General features: G+C 35.2%; 1 protein-coding gene across 13 annotated transcripts in view; it reads right to left on the reverse strand.

The window, feature by feature from the left end:
• Positions 1-22,360, reverse strand: part of KIAA0586 — a 106,889-nt gene that overhangs the window by 16,369 nt on the left and 68,160 nt on the right. For 11 of the 13 annotated variants that reach the window (XM_082386424.1, XM_082386423.1, XM_082386418.1 and 8 more), the window contains 2 exons: positions 17,946-18,100; positions 13,949-14,057 (listed from right to left, as the gene is read on the reverse strand). In XM_082386424.1, the coding sequence (XP_082242550.1) occupies positions 13,949-14,057; positions 17,946-18,100 (264 nt within the window). Of the gene's footprint in view, positions 1-1,583; positions 1,681-2,572; positions 5,129-13,948; positions 14,058-17,945; positions 18,101-22,360 lie in introns of all 13 variants that reach the window. The other 2 variants (XR_014242958.1, XR_014242959.1) reach the window with 2 other exon arrangements.

Here is a 22,360-nt window from a genome sequence, read left to right on the forward strand (position 1 = left end):
TCATTCAACAAAGTCAGGCCCCTGCCCCAGAGAATTCACAGAAGACAATAACAGTCACCCAGAGTTGATGCAAACAAGAAACGGCCATGTGGTTACAGTTTAAAGAATTGTTTTTCCTCAGACTAAACGAAGTTTTGCTTTCTAATTCTTGTATTCATTAACTGTAGTTTGGTGTACAGGCCTTTTTGCCAAAGAAAAACATTTCATTTATACAATATATATTTTTGTGACACCAAGAGAAATATATGGCGACATAGAAATTTTATGCTGCTTCCTGTAAAGTGTTATGAACATAGGTTAAGCTATTTCAAGAAATTGGCAAATTTAGAAAATGATTTATCAGGCTGACACAGTAATTAGAAAATATCCAACATAATATTTCCATGACTTCCTAAGTCTGATTTGTTTTAACGTAGGCAGAATAACACGAAGGCAGTAATCACAGACTTTCGGAACTACATTTCTACCTACGTGATTTTTTCCTGACTTTATTAGATGGGACAGTATTATTGCAATTATATTCACAGTAAAAAAGTGCCAGTGTTCTCCATAACCTTACTACCTGAGTCTCATCACACTAAACAGTACCTGTCCATCTTAAGTTGACAATATAACAGAGATTAACAATTAGATTTTAAGATAACTTTTGGCAATAACATTTCACTTAAAGACTTTGTAGGTATATATTCCACAACAGAGTTGTTTGTTCTGCTATTTTAAAAGATAGTAAATAGCATTCTAGCTTAAAATGATTCACAGGTAACTGCATCTTTTTCCATTGGAAATCCCAGCACAACTTGGGCCTCTGCATTTACTACTAATTTAAAAACACACCCAAGGGACTTCCCTGGTGGTCCGGCGGTTAAGACTCCGCACTCCCAATGCAGGGGGCCTGGGTTTGATCCCTGGTCAGGGAACTCGATCCTGCATGCCACAACTAAGAGTCTGCATGCTGCAACTAAAACCCGGCACAGCCAAATAAATAAATATTTAGGGGAAAAAAACCCCCACACACACACCTGCCTCCCAAGAAAGCCTTATATTTGTAATCACTATTCTTAGGTGATGAATAAGGAGCCCATCAAAGAAACTCTGAAAATAAGAGCATTTTTCATGTACATGTTTGAACATATTTTATAATTAAGTAAACCTGTTTTGTTTCATACTTTCGTAATAAAAAAATTAGTTTCTTAAAAGAGAAGATATGTATCTGTGGAATTGTGAAAATTACTGTGGCACTTGAGACACAACTCAGGTTTCCCAATTTGCATTTGCTGCACTAACCAGATTATTTTCATTGACTCTTCCCACCCTAAAAATTGAGGCTGAACACGTGAACACATCCTTCCTCAGTCTTCCTAATCTTAGTAAATGGCACTATCATTTGCCCAGTAAGTTTCAGACCAGAAATCTAGGAGTAATTAATCCTTGACTCTGCTTTCAATTACATTCCACATCTATTCTGCTTTAATAAGTAATTTTTGAAATAACGTTATTCCTCAGCTTTATCAGGTATACGCCATCAGTACATAGCCTGAACCCGACCACTGTGACACCTCCACTAGGGCACAAGCCACCATCACCTCTCATGTGTAATACTGCAACGGTCTTCCAGTTGATCTCCCTGCTTCCACGACTGTCTCCCTATGGTCTGTTCTCCACCTAGAAGCCAGAGGGAACCTTTTAAAAATGTAAATTAGAGTTCGTCATTCCCCAGCTCAAATCCTCCATAGGCTTTTCATCACACTCAGAATGAAATCCAAATTCCTTCCCAGAGTCTGCAGGGCTCGACAGGATCTGCCTACATCTCCTATCTCATTTCCTACCACAGCTCCCTTGCACACTCCCCTCCAGCCACACTGGCCTTCTTGCTGTTCTTTGGGCACAACAAGTTCATTCGCACCTTAAAACCTTCATTCTTCCCACTTTTTCTAGATGAAACACTCTTCCCCAAATGTTTGCAAGATTTCTCCTTCCCTTCATTCTATATGGAAATGCCACTCCTACAGAGAGGACTTCCCTAACCACATGATCTAAAGGAACAAACCACCTACTGTGCTTCCTTCACTATTCATCACCCTGCTTTATGTTCTTTTAAATTGATACTAGTAGAAACATTAATACAAATTGACATAGACATTATTTTTAAAATAAATAAAGCAATACCTTTTAAAAATGTTTCGCTTTTGGGCTTCCCTGGTGGCGCAGTGGTTAGGAATCAGCCTGCCAGTGCAGGGGACACGGGTTCGAGCCCTGGTCTGGGAAGATCCCACATGCTGCAGAGCGACTAAGCCCGTGAGCCACAACTACTGAGCCTGCACGTCTGGAGCCTGTGCTCCGCAATGGGAGAGGCCGCGACAGTGAAAGGCCCGCGCACCGCGATGAAGAGTGGCCCTCGCTCGCCGCAACTGGAGAAAGCCCTCGCACAGAAAGGAAGACCCAACACAGCCAAAAATAAATATAAATAAATAAATTAATTAAAAAAAAAATGTTTCGCTTTTTATTTGGAAAGAATTTCATACTTGGAGAAAAATTACAAGAATAGTATAAAGAACACCTATATTTCACTTACCCAGATTCACAGTTGTTAACTTCTTCCCCATGTTTTAGATTGGTGTGATATTTCCCCGTGACTACATTCAGGTTATGTGCTCAGATATCCCATCCGGAGGCACACAGTATTCATTTGTTCCTCTATGGCGATACTAATTTTGATCATCCATTCTGGGTACTGTCCTATGTTTTCCCTTTCTACTAAATGAACCAATCTATGAGGAGATACTTTAAGACCATGCAAATATCCTGCTCTTTATTAAAATTTCCCTCTACATTTAGCATTCATTGATGACCTTTGCCCCATCTAATCTTTACTAGGATGGTTGCAAAATGCTGACTTTCCAACATTAGTAGTCACTCCACATTTGCCCGTTGACACCTGGCATTCTTCTGTAAACCTTTTATGTTTTTCACAACACTTAACATCATCTGAAATTGTTGTAAATTAATTTACTTTTTTCTTTGATGTACACAAGTATGTAAGCTCTGTGAAAGCAAGGATTTCAACTGTTATGTTCACCACAGTATCCCCAAGGTTTGGAACAGTACCCAGCACATAGCAACTACTCAAGAATGAATAGAAAAAGGAAGAAAACTGTTAACAAGGCCCTTGCACTAGATGGGAGACTAAGACTACCTAATACATTTGATCCAATAAACATTTACCAGGAACCTACCATTTAGGGTGCTGTGCTAGAGAGCAGGTGGTGCAGAGATGAATGAAACAAGGCCATTGTCTCTAAGTAATTTACTTTCTAGAGAAGGAGGCTATAGGAAAATAATCCTACAAGGTATGATGCAAGGGCTAAAAGTGAAGTATATACCAAATAGTACGGGCCCTTCAGCGACACAAAGTGGACCAAGAATGTTTGTTTCTAGGATGGAAAGGTGGTGAAAGAGGGCAAGGGAGGGTACAGTTCCAAGTGAAGACACTGAGAAAGGCATGGCGGAGGGGAGCTTAGGAGATACTGGTAAGTGTAGTAGGATGAGGGTTGAGAAGAAATAGAATTATGAAATGTGTGTGGCCACAAGTGACCTGAAGAATCATCAAGCCCCGCCCTCATTCTGTAGATAAGAATGAACGATCCTGCTTATTCCAACCTCATTCCCCTGTCCCCCTGCTCTTTCCCCTTCTCCCCTTTCCCTTTCCCCTCTACTATCTCATGTAACCCCACCTTTTCCCTTCCTCCTATTCCCTCCTTTCCTTTCTCTGCACTTACTCTTTTCTTCTCTCAGGATTATATCTTTCTCCCTCTCCTTTTGTCAAGAGTAGAAATGAGATGGGATCAAGGCTGCAGGTGGAAGAGTTACCTTTAAGGAGGTTGTAAAAAGCACGGCTCTTTCTTCAACCCAAAAAGGGAAAAAAGTGAAAGGATTAATGTGAAGCCATAAGAAGTTGGAGCTAGAGTAGCTATAAATGAAAGAGAACTTTTGAAACACATTTGAAAGAGTAGAACTTAGAAAAATAAAAGCATATATTAAAAGAGAATTGAGGGGCTTCCCTGGTGGCACAGTGGTTGGGAATCCGCCTGCCAATGCAGGGGACACGGGTTCGAGCCCTGGTCTGGGAAGATCCCACGTGCTGCGAAGCAACTAAGCCCGTGCACCACAGCTGCTGCGCCTGCACTCTAGAGCCCGTGAGCCACAACTACTGAAGCCCGCGCACCTAGAGCCCACGCTCCAAAACAAAGAGAAGCCACCGCAATGAGAAGCCCGCGCACCGCAACTAGAGAAAGCCCACGCACAGCAACGAAGACCCAACGCAGCTAAAAATAAAATAAATAAATTTATATATATATTAAAAAAAGAGAATTGAGGGGATAAAATTGGGATTAAGGGTTTGGGAAGAAGGGCTGGAATACGTGCTATTTGGAAGCTAAAATCAGTATGAAATTAAAAGAATTACTGGGGAACTGGCCAAAGTCCAGTTCAAGCCACACAGCACAGTCTGCTAACAGGTTATAATTGCACATATCACATCATCATTCAGCAGGATTTCATGACCAAGGAAAAAAATCAGAGACCCCTGAAAGCAGGAGGAATCCAGAATGGGGATTAGCACAGATCAAAGAGACACGCAAGTCTTGGATGGTGATAAGACAGTATTTACATGGGTTAACCATATAGGTCAGGCAAAATATAGGGCCCGGGGAATAGCCAGTCAAGAGAAATAGGACTGAGTAAATGGAAGTCCCAGTACAGGTGGGAGAATGAATACACGACTGAAGTGGCTCCATTAACTGATGCACTAACTACCTCACAATATCAGCTTCCTGTGCCATTATCCAAACCAGCCAGGATAGTTAGGGGAAGAAGGAGAAAAGAAGTAGTAAGTTGTATAATGGATAAGACAACTATCGCTACATACTCCAAGGAGAACTCACTATTCCCCAACATATAGGTTCTTCCACAAATTGAGGTTTCTAAGGAGAAAAGAAAATCTAGAGAAGATGAAAGGCGATAAAAAGCCATCTTAGAAAACTTAGTTCCAGCTAATTAGTACCCTACTACTTCTGAACGACATCATATAAGTTCAGGTCTTCATCTCTTCTATTCCTGAAAGGAGATGACTCTATGTACGAAAGGGAAATAAGAGAGTCAATAACTTGAATTCTCCCTAGACCAGCAATGAGAACTGCTTAAAGACAATCCCCTTAGAATTTCTTCTTCTTAAAGACATCATAAACACTGTTCAAAATCAATAAAACTTGCCTAGAAGACTTCATAGTCATAAGCTTAAATTTTAATTTGTCCCTCCCATCTCTAAACAGTGTCTATGATTCTCATTTGTACTTCACTTCTAAATCACTACAGGTTTGCTTTGGTAGAACATGTCTTCAAAAGCTGCCATTAGGCCTGAATTACATGTTTATATATGAATTACATGGTTAAAAATATGGCTTTTACTTCACCAATGTTATTTGTTTTTTGTAGCAAAGGATGATCTTGGAAGATTTTTCCCACTTAAAAAAATGTTTTAATGATTCTGCAATAAAGCTAGTAGTATTAAGCCTACCCAGATGATGTTAGACCTTTGTTTGGAGTGGGGATAGGGAAAAGGCTGAGCCCAAAGGCAAAAATTGAGGGCATTTTATATAAATAAAATCTTATTCTATATAACATCAATAATAACAGTGATAATAGTGGTAAAAAGCAAAATTATTATGGATAAGAAACTTTAAAGTATTAATTTAGTAAAATAAAATATGTAAGTACAATAAAAAGGTGAAAAATGTTTGTCAAGAACACATGAGGAAGGTTTCTAGGAATGACAATGAAATTATATCGCCTTTTGCCATTAGAGTTACAGGGTTTTTGCCCTAAGAAATTTAATCATTTTAATACCTTTATGTGTACCCAATACTGCCCCTAATTTTAATCCTTACTTTTAATCAGGATGCAACAGCTCATAAATGATTACTGAGCTCTTGAGTTATCAGTTTCTCTCTTGGATTAAAAAATGAGAGAATTGCTGACAGAACGCAATTCACCAAAACAGTCACTTGCCAATAGATAGGATTACAGATTGGAAATCATCCTGGTTAATAAGCTTCACTATATTTAATTGTCCAACATGCAAATCAATTTAAAAATTTTGTAAAAAAATTCAAGGTTTTTTTTGTTTGTTTGTTTTTCTGTTTTGTTTTTTTTAACATCTTTATTGGAGTATAATTGCTTTACATTGTTGTGTTAGTTTCTGCTGTATCACAAAGTGAATCAGCTATACATATACTTATATCCCCATATCCCCTCCCTCTTGCGTCTCCCTCCCACCCTCCCTATCCCACTCCTTTAGGTGGTCACAAAGCACCAAGCTGATCTCCCTGTGCTATGCGGCTGCTTCCCACTAGCTATCTATTTTACATTTGGTAGTGTATATATGTCAATGTCACTCTCTCACTTTGTGCCAGCTTACCCTTCCCCCTCCCCATGTCCTTAAGTCCTCAAGGTTTAATAAATATAAATTATCTTAAATATATTCACTGAAGAGTAAAAAAATTTGTTGAAAGTCACTTTACCTCCCTAACACTATATGGAACATGTACCATCTCTAGCATTTTCTCACCAACGTCCTTAAAGCTCAGAACCAATATAGATTCAATGACTATCTGTTAAAGAAGAGCTGATTACAACATGAGTATTCAAAAAAGGAGAGGTGTCCTGGAGACAGTCATGCTAATAATAGCTAATATTTTCACAGCTCTTAATATGTGTCAAGTCCTATTCTAAGTGCACTACTACCTGTCTTCCACTAGGATATCAACCTTCTGGAATAGATACTATATTACAGATGAGAAAAGCACAGAAAGGTTAAGTATCTTGCCCAAGGTCACCAGCTAGTGAATAGCTAGCAGAGTTAGGATTTGAACCCACGCAATCTGACCCCAGAGTACAAGCTGTATGCTGTAGTGCTTCAAATTCTACAGTAGAACAGACATCAGCATGAACATCTGGAGTCATTAAGCAATGTTTCACAAAGGGTGGTCCTTCTTCTTCTGCATCAGAATGACCAGGGGTGCTAGTTTAACATTCAGATTCCCAGGCCCCACCTCAGGCAACCGATCAGAGTCTCACGGTGAAGCCGGGGATCTGCGTTTTAAATTAGAAATGCAAGAGATTCTTAAGTCAAAGTTTGAGAGACAATGTATTAGAGACTAACAAACAATCCAGGAGTAGTGCATCCTACAAGTATAAAAATATTACTTCTCTGCTCTAATTCATTCTGAATTGAAATAATCCAGCTTCTCTTTTATTTAGGGTAGAGCTGGGTTAGTAGAATAATCCATTGTTATCGTGGTTGAAATAGTCTATCTAATTTGTATTTTATTTATATAAAACTAAAATCACAAAAAATTTAAATGATTATTCTGTTGATTGGAAGAAAAGCATCTGTAATGACTGACTTGTCAATGTTGTTAGTTTTACTTGGAGGAGGGCAGTGTAGTATAATAGAAATACTACTACACTAGGAGTAAGAAGATCAGATGCTACCACTAATCAGAATTATGACCTTTGGTTCTTGGGCGCAGAGGGATCATCCCCAGTCCAACAGAACCAAAAGTCATAATTCTGATCAGTGGTAGCATCTGATCTTCTTACTCCTAGTTCAGTATTTCATTGATATTAAAATATAAAGATATTATCAAATCTACACTTACCTCTGTGATTATTTTGGAAGGTTAAATTTTGCTTAGTGGCTGTTGAATAAAAAGGCTACTAAGTTTAATGAATAGTTTAAATCATGTTTTACATCAATTTGGTTTCTTAAAAAAACAGCATAAAAACTTTAAAGTCAGGTTTCAGGAAATCTGGCTAAGAACAATGAAAGGGTTGCAGAGGTTTCTGGAATACTGGTGAGTCTTCAAAACAATCCTGGTATATGTATTTGGTGAGACAGGTTTAATATCAAAGACTTGAGAAAAACCTATGTGCTCCATACACAGTGTATAATTAATTCTACAACAATAAGAAAATTAAATAATTTCCACAATTAAAATACTCCTACATAGAAAAAGAAATCACTGTAGCACCAACAAGTAAAAATGTTATGGAAATCCTTGAATAATTTTCAGTGTCTTTTCAAATAGATTTTCCCTATCAATCCTCTTTGCATTTTGCTTATTTTTAGGGAATAGCCTTAGTTAAGCACATTTATCTCCTAGATTATATATATATATATATATATGTGTGTATATATTTCTATTTTTTAAATCAAAGGTGTAAATCCTTTCTTGTAGGAACGAACAGTTGAAATAATAATCTATGACAAAAATTCATTAATGTGCCAGAAGAGTGTCTTTTCTCATATGGTTTATGCTCCCACCTCCATCCATTCAGAAAATATAAGAAATGTATATACATAAAGACAATCAGCAAGTTGACCTAACACACTTGCTGCCATGTGTTTATTTTTTCAGCACTATAAGAAAAAAGTGACAATTTGACAGTATGATTACATAAAGATGTTTGTCTTTTTGAATTTCATAGTATTCTAACAAATTATTTCTGAGACTCAGTGTTTTAAAGAAATTATTTTTCTCAAACTACGTCCTTTCTTCTTCTTATCCCTTGAGAGCAGATGTTTTGTCTTATCCATCTCTCTAGCTCCAAAGCACCTTCTACAGTCCTTTACACAAAAAGGATGCTAAAAACACTGACCTAAAAATAAATGTACAATGGAACATTATTGAGCCATAAACAGGAATGAAGTAATGACGTCTGCTACATGAATGAACCCTGAAAACATGTTAAGTTGAAGAAGCAAGACACAAAAACCACATATTGTATGATTCCATTTACATAAAATGTGCTGAATAGGTAAATCCATAGACATAGAAAGTAGACTTGTAGTTGACAGGAACTGGGGGGAGGGGAGAATAGAGAATGAATACTAATGAATATGGGATTTCCTTTTAGGGCAAAGAAAATTTTCTGGAATTTCCATAACTTTTTAAAAATATTAAAAACCACTGAATTGTACACTATAAAAGGGAAAATTTTACGATATCTCAATTTAAAAAAAAAAAAAAAAGAATGAGTGGATGAATGCTCACACTATTTCTCTTTCATTTAGAGTTAAAAAATACTGCCCACTGACTAACATGTAACCCGATTTAACTTCCTCTACCCTTGAGCATATGCTTGGTTGCCCCTTCCTCTTGCTTAACTAACATGTCCTCAAAGAATGAAAAATTTTTATACTACAAAAGAAATCACAAAATCTTTTAGAAGAGTAAAAATGACTTTACATTATTCCACCGTGGCTGTCTGTACCATGTCTACATTCAAAAGTTTCAACTGAAAAATGATTATAAGGAACTATTCTCATTTTTCTCCTTTTCTTCTTCCTTGTATCTTTTTACTAAATAACAGCATTAAACGTTGTTTGGTGTCAAAAGCAAATGATGGAATGAATTACCAAATTCAATTCAATGAACACATTGATCACTGACTGTATTTAAGCACAGTGCTATGTTGGGAAACAAGGTCTATTAAATAAATAGGAAAACCTATCTTAATAAATAAACCACAAAACTATCCCATATATCACTTTCTCTGAAACTTTAAATAATCAGTCTGGAGAATACAGCGATGGTAAAGGCAGCTCTTGCCACAAACTGTTAAGTCACACAAATATTTATTAAGTGCTTACTCAATAAAATAGTATAAAACAAGGAGAAGAGCATCAGCTTTGCCCTCAAGTAGATATGGGCTTGAATTCCAGACCTTCATTTGCTAAACTGTGTGCGTTGGGAAAATTAGTTAACCTTCGTGAACCTTACCCTTTCTCACATAAATGCCACAGTACCTGCGTGGCATGGTATTATGAGGAATAAAAGAGATAGCGTAGAGTGCCCAGCAAGGCTTCAGTAAATGGAAACTATTGTTAAGATTATGATTATGTTCCGGACACCAAAGATCTGGAGGGTGGGGCTAAGGATGAATAAGCCATTTTCAAATGGAGGTTCAGTAAGGACTCAGGAAAATGCAGCTGAATGTTGAAGAATAAGAAGTTTCAATTCAATTTGGTAATATTTTGTAGAGGAATTTTCTGTCTATGTTCATGAGAGATAGTGGTTTATAATCTTCTTTTCCTGTAATGTCTTTGCCTGGTTTTGGTATCAGGGTTATGCTGGAAAGAATTCAGTCCTTCTGGCAGTGGCGGCCACTCTTCTCTTCCAGGCCTGCACCAGTGAAGAAGAATCTCTCCAGTCTCCTAATCTTTCTTTTTCTAGAGGTCTGTGGAGAAGAGACTGCAAGTGGGAGTGAACCACTTTTGTATCAGTAGCTACCAATGGCTCTATGCTTGGCCTTTAGCAATTCATTAAAGAAAAGTCTAGTCAAATACATCTTATCTGCTTGTATGGTGCGTGGTGTCTCTTCCTGTGACTGTGCTCTGGCACAGTGACAGGGTTCTTGTGTCTCATCTCTCGGGAGGAGAGTCTGTCTTTCCGTGGATTTCAGGCTACTTAGTTGCTCTACATCATAAGCTCTCTGATGGGTTCAAGAAATGTTATGATTTTAGAGTTTATCTGACATTTTATTACAGTTAGGAGAAGAGACACTCTCCACTTTCCTCCTCCTAGGTGGAAACAGAACGCCCACATTCAGCAACATTTTAAAGTGAATTTCTATTTTATTCATCAATAATAGCATAGATTTGTGAAAGACACATTTATTCAGATTACACCTTTGGATTCATGGATTTGGGGCAGATTTATTACTCTGTGCCCCATTCCTTCCCTATCAGAGATCTACACACATGGCTTTTAAATCACTGTCATACTTTATGAGAAAAAAATCAATTTAAAAAACTTTTAACTGTGATTTTAAAATTACTAAAATCAATTGTAATTTTGAGCTATTATAATTCAGTTATATTTCAAATACAAAGGCAAAAATTTTCATTTGCACATATGGTTAGAAATGACTTCTAAATATATATAAGCTTTGAATTTCCTAATTCTCACATATCTAAAGTCACAATCACTGTATGTTAAGGTATAAAAGGTGCTACGATGGCTAGGAATTAAACTCAGGACATAATGTCAAAAAAAACCTATTGTGATTTTCCACAAAAATGTAACCTGCTTTTGATTAATTAGTGCAATTACATTAGTAATTACTTTTAGCACTTTGATACATATTTTCTGAGCAACATATATCATCTACAAATAAGAAAACTGAAGAATGCTGTGATTTTCAAACAACTTTGACAACTAATCTGTCCTAGCATTTAACCATACAACATATGTTCTAATTTTTCCCCAATGATTATAGTATAGCCTGTTTGACTTTCTAATTATTCTTTATTATGCGGTTCTTAAAATTTTAAGAGAAAAACTAAAGAAGAAAAATATTTTTAAAAGTGAACTATTTTAATACATCACTTTATAGAATTTAATTGTTCCTGGGTTCATAACAAATAAATGGATTGAAAACTAGTCTCTCATTTGTATTGAAGAAAGTTAACTGCACAGTGAAAGGGAAAAAAATTTTAATGACTTACTAAATTACTTAAAAAGTTGCTTTCACTATAAAACTGTTAGACACATTAATCAGGACTTAGAATCAGATAAGTGGTATCATGTGCTCAAAAATATACCCAATGAATTAAATACCAAAAGAAACGGATATTACCTTTCAGAATTCAATTCAATTTCTCTTTTGTATTAAAATCTGAAAGTAATAATCAAGCGGAGGAAGGAGACAAGTACTTTACAGATCTCCCAGAAGCATAGTGCTAGAACCTATGTCCTACCATATCTTCAGTCAATTTTTAATGGATGATCACTAAACTACTGCTACTGCTAGTAAACGGCTTGATTTCTTTATATACATATATTAAACTACTATGCATTTCAAAGTGAAATACATAATACTTCTTCCTGAAATAGCCATAATTTGGGCTTCAAGTATTCTTAGAAGCATTTATCTTCCAGAAAAGATGTGGTTTTGATTCCCTTGTGATAAGGTGAATTTCCTTCATTATCTTCAAGCCCTTTGTGTATGATGGGATTGAATTCCTTCAAGGTCACTCAAAGTTGTGAAAGCCCTAGAGGATTATTTTGGCACTCTGACTCTCTTATTCTTTGAAACATTTGGCAATGTATCAGAGCTTCATCAGAGAAAAAAATTAAATCCACAAAATTTATAGGGGAAAAAGTCATAACTGACTATATTTGCCAAGGGAATTGTATTCATTCAAAAAATATTTAGTATGGAGACGTATCAATTATAGAGTGAAACACTTGGCTCCTATTTAAAATGTTTTATCTATAGCCCACTGGATATTTATTTATCTTGGTTAAAACTGACATAGGCCTGAGGCTCTCCTAACTTCTGTATTGCATGTAAAATTAAATGAAAATAATTCTTACACATATTAAATCCAACTGTTCTAGATTCTTTCTAAATAAAACTTCCTCCTACTAGCTAACACATTGGTTTCTTTTATTTTTCTTATGATTTTTATTGACATTAAATGTTAACTGCACACTATTATTTAATGACATGTTGTTAAGTCAAAAATTTAAATATTGCCATCTTGTGGTCAGACATTCATATACATGAAACTGAAAACAATGTCACTTTCTTAAAGAGAGGTATTTACCCTTAAAATCTTACCAAAGATATTTTCCTATCAGGTGAGAAAAATGATCATTTTATTATATACAACATTCTCCAAGGAGACAAAATTCATTTATAATTTTAAGAAATTATAATTTTTTTAAAAAACTAAATTAAATATACAGTCATTCACCATGAATGGTAACAGAATTCAGTAGAAGGATATCAAGTCAGTCCTGATATTATCTTAGAAATATTTATTTGCTCATATCTATATACTGTCATGATTAATTTTTAAACACAATGAGGAAAGTGTTACAGGTAATTTTCCATAAGATTCTAAAATATGATACTAACACTACTGTACCACTGTTAGGTTTTAAAAAGTGGTCAGGAGGGCAAAGTTCTGAAAAGTTGGAGCAAGAAAGGAACAGAAAACAAGCAGAAAAGTAAAAACCTAAACCTCATATAACATAATCTTAAGCACTTCCTCATTTAGGTCCTCCCCAAACTGCCAAACAGTTACATTTGTAATTATATTGGCATTCAATATATGAGATAAAAAACACAATTACAAAAGTGAAGAAAAACATTCTATGGCTCAAAATACTCCTAATACTTCTACCTGGACTGTAGACAAAAGTTTTTAAACAGAAGACATCTTAATTTCTACTGCCAAATTTCAGAATTTAGGTTATATAAAATTTAAATGACGAAGAAGCAAGAAGGCAAACTAAGCACAAGGCCAACAGCTTTGCAGAAACATAAAGACAACATCAAAATGCTGTGATGCTGACTGTGGAATCATTTAGCCACACAATTTTGGTAATCAAGCAGTACGGAAAAGTTCATTCATATGATAGCACCTAACATGAGTTCTTTGTTTTTTAAGTTGTACCTGTTGATCAAATCGCCACACAACATAAAGAGCCTTTACAAAGCTCCTTAACAATCATAACCATTGCCTTTATCATATTATAATTTAAAACAGACAACTATGATACAGATAGAGACTTATACACAGATAAAAAGACACTGACATTCAATTGTACAAGAACCAAAAGGTAAGATTAAAATAAAAATACTACCTAAGAGTTTTTAAAATCCATTAGAAATAGTGTTTATTGGTAAAAAGAACTAACAAATATACACTCAAATACAATACCAGATTCTTTATCCCAAAGGGCTAAATCAAAGAAAACCAAAAAAAAACCCCTAGAGAATAAGAATAAAACTTATATAAAAGAATTCTCATTATATACGTGTTCAATATCACAACATATATCAAACTCTTATATTATTACAAGGAAACAAATCTTACCTTGTTGCTGTGAAAGTGAAATATCACATTTATTTCTTACACGTATTAAACGACTTTGAACTGGCTTGTGTTCAACTTGCTTAACATCTTGGTCTTGTTTTTGTTGGTACTGAAGAATTTAAGACATGAAGTCATAATATTATTTTTTAAGTTACTTTAAAAAGATCTGAGCAATTAAATTATTTAGGTGTTTATTATATAAAATTTGAATATCATGCATGCTTTCTAACTACCAAACAGGTGATGGAGTACATATTACTAAAGAAAAGATATTGCAAATAAAATCTTTCAAAAGATTTGGGTAATATACACAGATTTCAGATATTCAAATCATTTCTATATTTCCTAGAGAATTCAGAGCTACTTATAAATCAACTATTCTAGATACATACATGATGGATTTAGACAGGATAAAAACTTAATTTGACTGTAAGCACTTCCATATAACCATTTTTGCATAAAATGAAAATCTGCATAATGTACTGCAATTTTCAAAGAGCTTTTATATATAATAACATCACTGAATTCTCACAAGTGTTGAGTAGGTATTGTTTTCCTCCTTTGCCATTCAAGAAAAGTACACTCTACCATAAGCCCCATCATCTCTCTTCCTTACTACCACCTAACGAAATTTGAAATTTACAGTAGTCACAAATTCCTTCACAATCACACATTACAAATTGTGATGACTTTAGCCATTTTCTTTCTCCCCTTTCCTGTTTTATGAGCCTATTTATGAATGAGTCTCTGAAAACAACTGTCAGATATAATTTGACAGGAACCTAAAAAGGTATCTCTGAACTCTTAACAACAGATACAAGCAGAGGAGAATCTGAAACACCTGTCCACATGGACTCAAATGTAACCACTCCAGTTCTGGCAAGTACTTATTTATCTACAGGTAAAAATGAGTAGCTTTAGACTGCAATAATAACAACTAGCCTCACCTCTGGTCTTCTAAGTTTAGAGCCATTAGTCATATAGGTTTCTTCCCTGAAGGAAATATTATTTTGGTGTGTATTTCTAAGATGGGTACTATGACTCTTTTGTGCTGCTTCAGTTTAGAACCTTCCTACTGGCTCCCTTCCTTAACCACAGGGATTAAGAGCTGAGTATTGTGGAGCTACACTGCTTGTGTTCAAATTTGGCTAACTCATTATGTAGCTTTGACCTTGGGTAAGTTACTTAACCCCTCAATACCTCAATTTTTCTCATCCATCAAATGGGGATGATAATAATAATAACTACCTCAGTAGGTTGTTAAAAGGATTAAATGAATTAATACATAATGAACTTAGCCTCAGGCAGAGTAAGCACTATAAACAAGTGTGTGCTAGTATTAGTACTAGCCATACTTTTCTGTTAATAAAGGAAATCTAACAAATGAATTTTTCTGAAGCCATTCTTCTGGTAACACTTTGCAGTTTTATTTTAAAACAGGCCAATAATTAAAGGAGAGCAATCTTTCTTTTATTTTTTAGAATATCTTTATTGAGGTATAACTGATGGACAATAATCTGCATGTATTTAAAGTATATCATTCGCTAAGTTTTGACATATGTATATACCCATGAAGCCACCATCACAGTCAAGATAATATGATGAACATACCCACCAAGCTCAAAATAACATGAATTCCCTCCTATAACTATAGATTAGTTCGCATTTTCTAGAATGTCATGTAAGTGGAATCGTAAAGTATGCACTATTTTTTGGGGGTGGGGGTTCTGGCTTTTTCCCCTCAACACAACTTTTGTGAGAATCGTCCATGTCACTGTACGTATCAGTAGTCCATGGCTTTTTTTTTTTTTTAATAAAGTTATTTATTTATTTACTTATTTTTGGCTGCGTTGGGTCTTTGCTGCTACGCGTGGGCTTTCTCTAGTTGCGTAGAGCAGGGGCTACTCTTCGTTGCGGTGCGTGGGCTTCTCATTGCAATGGCTTCTCTTGTTGCGGAGCACCGGCTCTAGGCACGCGGGCTTCAGTAGTTGTGGCACACGGTCTCAGTAGTTGTGGCTCGTGAGCTCTAGAGCGCAGGCTCAGTAGTTGTGGTGCACGGGCTTAGTTGCTCCATGGCATGTGGGATCTTCCCGGACCAGGGCTCAAACCCGTGTCCCCTGCATTGGCAGGCAGATTCTTAACCACTGCGCCACCAGGGAAGTCCGTCCATGGCTTTTTATTGCTAAGCAGTATTCCATCTTATAGATATGCCACAACTTGTACATTCAGCAATTGATGAATATTTATGTTGTTTCCAGTTTGGGGCTACTACAAATAAAGTTGCTATGAACATTCATGTGCAAGCCTTTGCTTAGACATATGTGGTAGTTTCTCTTGGGTAAATAAATACCTAGGAGTGAAATGTCTGGGTCATATGGTAGGTGTACATTTTATCAATACTTTTTTAAGAAATTGCCAAACTGTTTTCCAAAGTGGTTGAATCATTTTACATTCCCAACCAGCAGCATATGAGAGTTTAAGTGCTCCACACCCTTGACAAAACTTGGCATGCTGGTCTTTTTTTTTTTTTTTTTAAAGTTTTTAATTTTTTAAATTTATTTATGGCTGTGTTGGGCCCTCGTTTCCGTGCGACGGCTTTCCCTAGCTGTGGCAAGCGGGGGCCACTCCTCATCGCGGTGCGCGGGCCTCTCACTATCGCGGCCTCTCTTGTTGCGGAGCACAGGCTCCAGACGCGCAGGCTCAGTAATTGTGGCTCACGGGCCCAGCTGCTCCGCGGCATGCGGGATCCTCCCAGACCAGGGCTCGAACCCGTGTCCCCTGCACCGGCAGGCAGACTCCCAACCACTGCGCCACCAGGGAAGCCCATGCTGGTCTTTTTAATTTGAGATGTTCTAATGCGTGTGTAGTAGTATTTCAATGTGGTTTTAATTAGCATTTTCCTAACGATTACTGATGTTGAGAATCTTTTTATGTGCTCACTTGCCATCAGTATATCTTCTTTGGATAAGGTATCTGTCCAAAGATTTTATCCATTTTTTAATTGGACTGTTTGTTTTCTTAATATTGAATTCTGTGAGTTCCTTATATATCCTGCATATAAGCCTTCTACCAGATAAGTGATTTGCAAATATCTTCTCCCAATCTGTAGCTTGTTTTTTCATTCTCTTAACTGTGTGTTTTGAAGAGCAGATGTTCTGGTTTTTAATAAGACCAGTTTATTAATTTTTTTTCTTTCATGGATAGTGTTTTTGGTGTCATTTTGGCTTAACCCAAGGTCACAAACAATTTTTCTTTTATTACAGAATTAATTAACAGATATTTATTCATTACTAGTTTTTTCCTGATGTTTGCTTGGTCACAGGTTATTAATACTGAACCCTACATAATAGTGTGTTCCATAAGCAATCTTTATTTTATATACTTTTGGCTTTCACCCTCAACACCATGCAATGCAACACAATACCATATCATGCTGACTATTTATTGAATAAATTAATCTACAGTGAGATTACACAGATTAAAAAACTGTACTTAATTTAACATGAGCATTTTTTTTTACACCTTGGAGAGTAATTATCCTACTTTTTCAGTACACAAGATTGCATGGGCCATTGGCTTAACTCAGTATGAAATATCTCATGCTTTCACGGTAACACACTTCACAAATTTTAATAGAATAAATATTTATTGAGTACCTATTATGCACAAACTACTAAACTAGATATTGCATGGGAATATAGAGGTGTAAATGATAATAGCTATCTAACTCGGTAATAGGCATTTTTACATACATTATTTTAATCTTTAATTTAAAGATGAGGAAATTAAGGCTTAGAAAAAGGCTAAGTATGTATTCAAGGTCACAGCTAGAGATTGGATGAGCTAAGATCTACAGCCAGGCTTGAGTCAGTGAAAAAAGGAGGCATGATTCGAGGCTGTCTGACTCCAAAGACTGTGCTCTTGACAGTGTTCTATACTAAGGCAATATTGTTACCATTCTGATTTAAGTAAAGTACAAGTGCTATTAATCGGGTACCTGAGGAAAATCTTCAGCTGCCACTGATAGTTTAACATCATCTTCTTGTGTTGTCAGAAGTTTTGTGGGAAGGGCAAGGTGAGGATCTGGCCGCAACTCCAATTCTCCCAAACTCATTGGACCATGACTAGCACATAAATCTTCATAAATATCATCTGTTATCAAGTATGTAAACAAAAAGTTAAAATAAATTATTTCTTAGAAAAAGAAAAATTGGCTAAAATTACCAATATTTCTTACCTGCTGAATTAGAAGTACTTCAATAGAAAATACGTGTCACCAAGGCTTCACTGCAATTAAAACCAAAGCTCATAGAGAATGCAAAAAGTACCTATGTTCAAACAAACCTATGGACTATTCTAAGGTTCCAATCAGCAAGCTATTCACGCAGTTCACACCCAACACCCACTCCTACACACCAACTCCTAACACTCCAGATTACCTTTTCTATCAATAAGAGTCAATAGAATACTTTGCATCTAAAATGTAATATCAAGTCAAGGGGCAATTTCCTGACTAGAAAATGTTGGTATTGCTTAGTTCTGTTCTGGTATCTTTCTTCAAAAGATCAAGCTCCTCTTTTCCTCATCCAAATGACATCTCAATCAAATCAATAAAAAGAAGACAATAAGAGCGGAGATAAATATTTATCTAATAATATCACTGTACATTTACACTACATTTTATACTCCAAGAACTTTCACATATATTATCTCATTTAACTTGAATCTCACAATCATTCTGTAAGGCAGGAGGATCCGATAGTTTTATAACTGTCTTTCCCTGTAAGGCTCAGGGAAGTTAACTGTCAAAAAATCAGAGCTAAGAGGTGAAAAGGAACTAAAATCCTCATCTTTCGACTCCTAGTCACTGTTCCTTATTTCACATTCTTGCTAAATTATTTCTAAGAAAATTGTTTTTCCTAATTAATGGTCACCTTTTAAATATAGCACAATGCAGTCTCATTTTAATCAGTGGAAATAGACCTGAAGCACTACACATAAATTGTTTTAAATGAAATGATATTTTAAAGACCCCACAGGTATTTTCCACTTAAAGGCAGTATGTTGACAATTTCTTAGGTTTAGCAAATAATTACTCTCTGATTTTTTTATGTTAATCTATATTTTTAGGTGGCTTTTACATAAAGCAGAATACATACACTGACTTTTAAGTTTTACCTTTCCAGAATTTGATCTACACAAAACAATTTCTCAAAATTATTACCTGTTTTATTCTCATTTTATTTATAAGATTAATTTAAATAATTGTAATAACATCCATCATTTAGAGCAACCATTGTTCCAAGCCTCATATTGGCCTTTTTATATTCTGATATGACTTTTTCTATTCCTATGTCACTTTTCCTACATTTTCTTAAGACTGGCAAATGAATTAAGATAAAAGAATTCATACATACATAAAAACTTTTTGTATTGATTATATGATTATATACCTAGAAAGCCCTAGAGTCCCTAGTGAGGAAAAAGAATTTTGTTAGAATTAATAAGACAATTTGGTACTATGACTGGATACTAAAAAAATATACAAAAATCATTGGTTTCTCTCTATATTATGCAATATGCACTTAGAAATAGAAAAGTAATCTTTTACTGTAGTGACCAGAACTGTAAAATAATTAAGAAAGGTATAGAAGAAGAAAATGAAGAAAATTATGAAATCTTGTTGAAGAGCACAAAACAAGATCTGGACAAATAGTAAAATACATGAAATGTATTTTTATATATACATATAAAAATGTCAATTCTTCCAATATTAATACATAAATTAGCACAATTCCAATCAGGGTGATTTTCAATTGAAAAACAGAATTTTAGAGTTTATATGGAAGAATAAATACCTGAGAATTGTCAAGAAAAGCAGGAAAATTTATTTTAAAAAGTAAACTTGCCCTATCAGATAACAGAATGTACCATAAAGACACAGTAGTCTAATGTGTTTTAGATCCTAAGGAATCTAGAATACTTAGAATAAAGAATCGAGAAAAAAAAATTCCTACATCTATGAGAATTTAATATACAAATTGGTTGATATTTCAATTCAGTAGGAAAAAGATACATAATAATTGGCACAACTGACTACTTATCTGGAAGAAAATCAAATTGAACTTCTACCTTACACCACTTGCAAAAATAAATTCCAGATAGACTTCAATATAAATATATACTAAATAATGAACTTGCAAAAAGAATCTGAGACTACAGGTATAAGCTTGTATTGGGGGAAACCTAACCACGTGATGAAAACACAGGAAGTATAAAAGATGTAAATAACTCTATAAAATTGTTTAAATTATATGGAAAAGAATATAAATAATGTCAATGAACAAAGTACAAATTTGGGAAAAGACATTTGCAATACAGATGATAGAAAATATCTAAAATACAGAAATAGGTCTTACAAAGTTACAAGAAAAACTTAGAACCTAACAGACGGGGGAAAAACTTAAGTAGGTAATTCACAGAAGAGCAAATACAAATAGCCAACAAACATAAGCTCAGCAGTAGTCAGCCATATCTTTATAATTTAACTGACAAAAATAAAAATAGTAGTAACCACAATTTCTGGAAGGGATATGGGGGAAGGCTGTAATATATTACTGATAAAAATAAATTAGTTTAAATTTTTAAGACAGCAACTTGGTATATCTATTTTAAATTTTTAAATATATTTTCCCTTGGGCCCAGTAACTACTTCTGGGAAACTATTCCCGAAATATAAAATGCAGCAATATGTTAGGATACACACGTGTGAATATTTACTTTAGCACTGTTTATAGTAGGGGCAAAATGATAATAAAGTAAATATTCATCAACAGAGCAATGACTGAATACATTATTGGAAATCCACACTAAAAGTGGATAAAAAGTCAATAAAAAGATGAATTTAAGCACTACTACTTGACGTGGAGTAATTTCTGCAGGGTTTACTGGGTGAAAACAAAATGCAGGCGAGTGTGCATGACACAATCTCAACTTGTAAAATAACAACAAATACACACACATCATATGTACCTATCATGTATACTATATGTGTGTGTGTATATAATTATTATATATGCATAAGGAAAAAAACCCAGGAAGGTTACATACCAGAATCTTAACACGAGTTAAAGCATAAAGTGGGACAGGAGAAAATGTGAGGAGGAGGGGTAGATGAAGAGCATTCAAAAAAAGAGTCTATAACTTTAAGTAATATATGATATAATCATTATTTTATTTTTATGTAAAATGATATGTGGCTGATGTATGGTTGTAAAGAAAAAAATTATTTAAAAAAGACACAAGGTAGATTGTGATAAAAGAAGAAAAAAATTAAATATAGAAACCAAGAAAGTGTATAATCAAACATCTCCCAAAAGCATTAAAAGTGCATAATAGCTTTCAGCTCACATAACACCCTATCACTTAACCTATATTTACTGACTATGCTACATACTCTGCTAGATGACAGGGCTATTACAGTGGACAAGATAAAGTCTCCATTTTCAAGTGAGATTACAAATCAGTGTGATAAGAGCAACATTAGGCAGGCGACATTAGAGGACTACACAGAGAGCATATTTGACGGTACCTAACCCAGTGATAAGGGATCAGGAAAGGATTCCATGACAGCAATCACAACAATGTTGAACTTGCTGTGTCACTTCTAAAAAGTATGCTCATTGAGTGTAATGTACATTAGTTAGCCCTTTGTAAGAGGGACACTTAAAGTATTATTCCATTCAAGACAAATTTAATTAATCATAATTTAAAATCCCTAATTTTACTTTTCTAGAATCTTACTGCTTTGAAAAAGCAACCATGGTAGACTTTCAGAGAAGACTAAGTCTGCTTGAATTGCCAGTGCCAGCAGCAGCTTTGGCTCTTGCCTGTCTAATAAATTATTCCATTTGTATGAAACCCAAAGGTACCTCAAATTCCACATAGATGAAACCCCACTCCTTCTTATTTCCTCCTAATTCTGTCTTTCCTCCAGAATCCCTCCCTCCCTCAGTGAATGGAAATACCACCTATCCAATCATTCTAGCCAGAAACCTGGAGTCATCTTAGACCCTCTCTTCTTTTGCACCTCTCATATTCAACTAAGTCTTGTCCACTCTCCTCCTCAAATGTCTCTCAAGTCTCCCTTTTCATATTTCTTCGCTGTTGAATAATGTCTCACCAGGTTTACTTTAATAACTGTCTAAGCCAGAGGCTCCTTGCCTCCGGTCTTAATCCTCCCCAATCTATCCATCACACTGCACCTCACATGATCTTGCTAAATAAAAGGTAAATATGATCACGTCACTCATTTACATACAATCTTTAATGGATCTGTGAATATCACAAAACATTCAGAATTGACAGAAATTCAAGACTGAATTTTCCATGGGCATAAATATAAAGTAAGAT

Source organism: Balaenoptera borealis (genome assembly GCF_965194805.1).
Source record: "Balaenoptera borealis genome assembly, chromosome: 3".
NCBI classification, from domain to species: domain Eukaryota; kingdom Metazoa; phylum Chordata; class Mammalia; order Artiodactyla; family Balaenopteridae; genus Balaenoptera; species Balaenoptera borealis.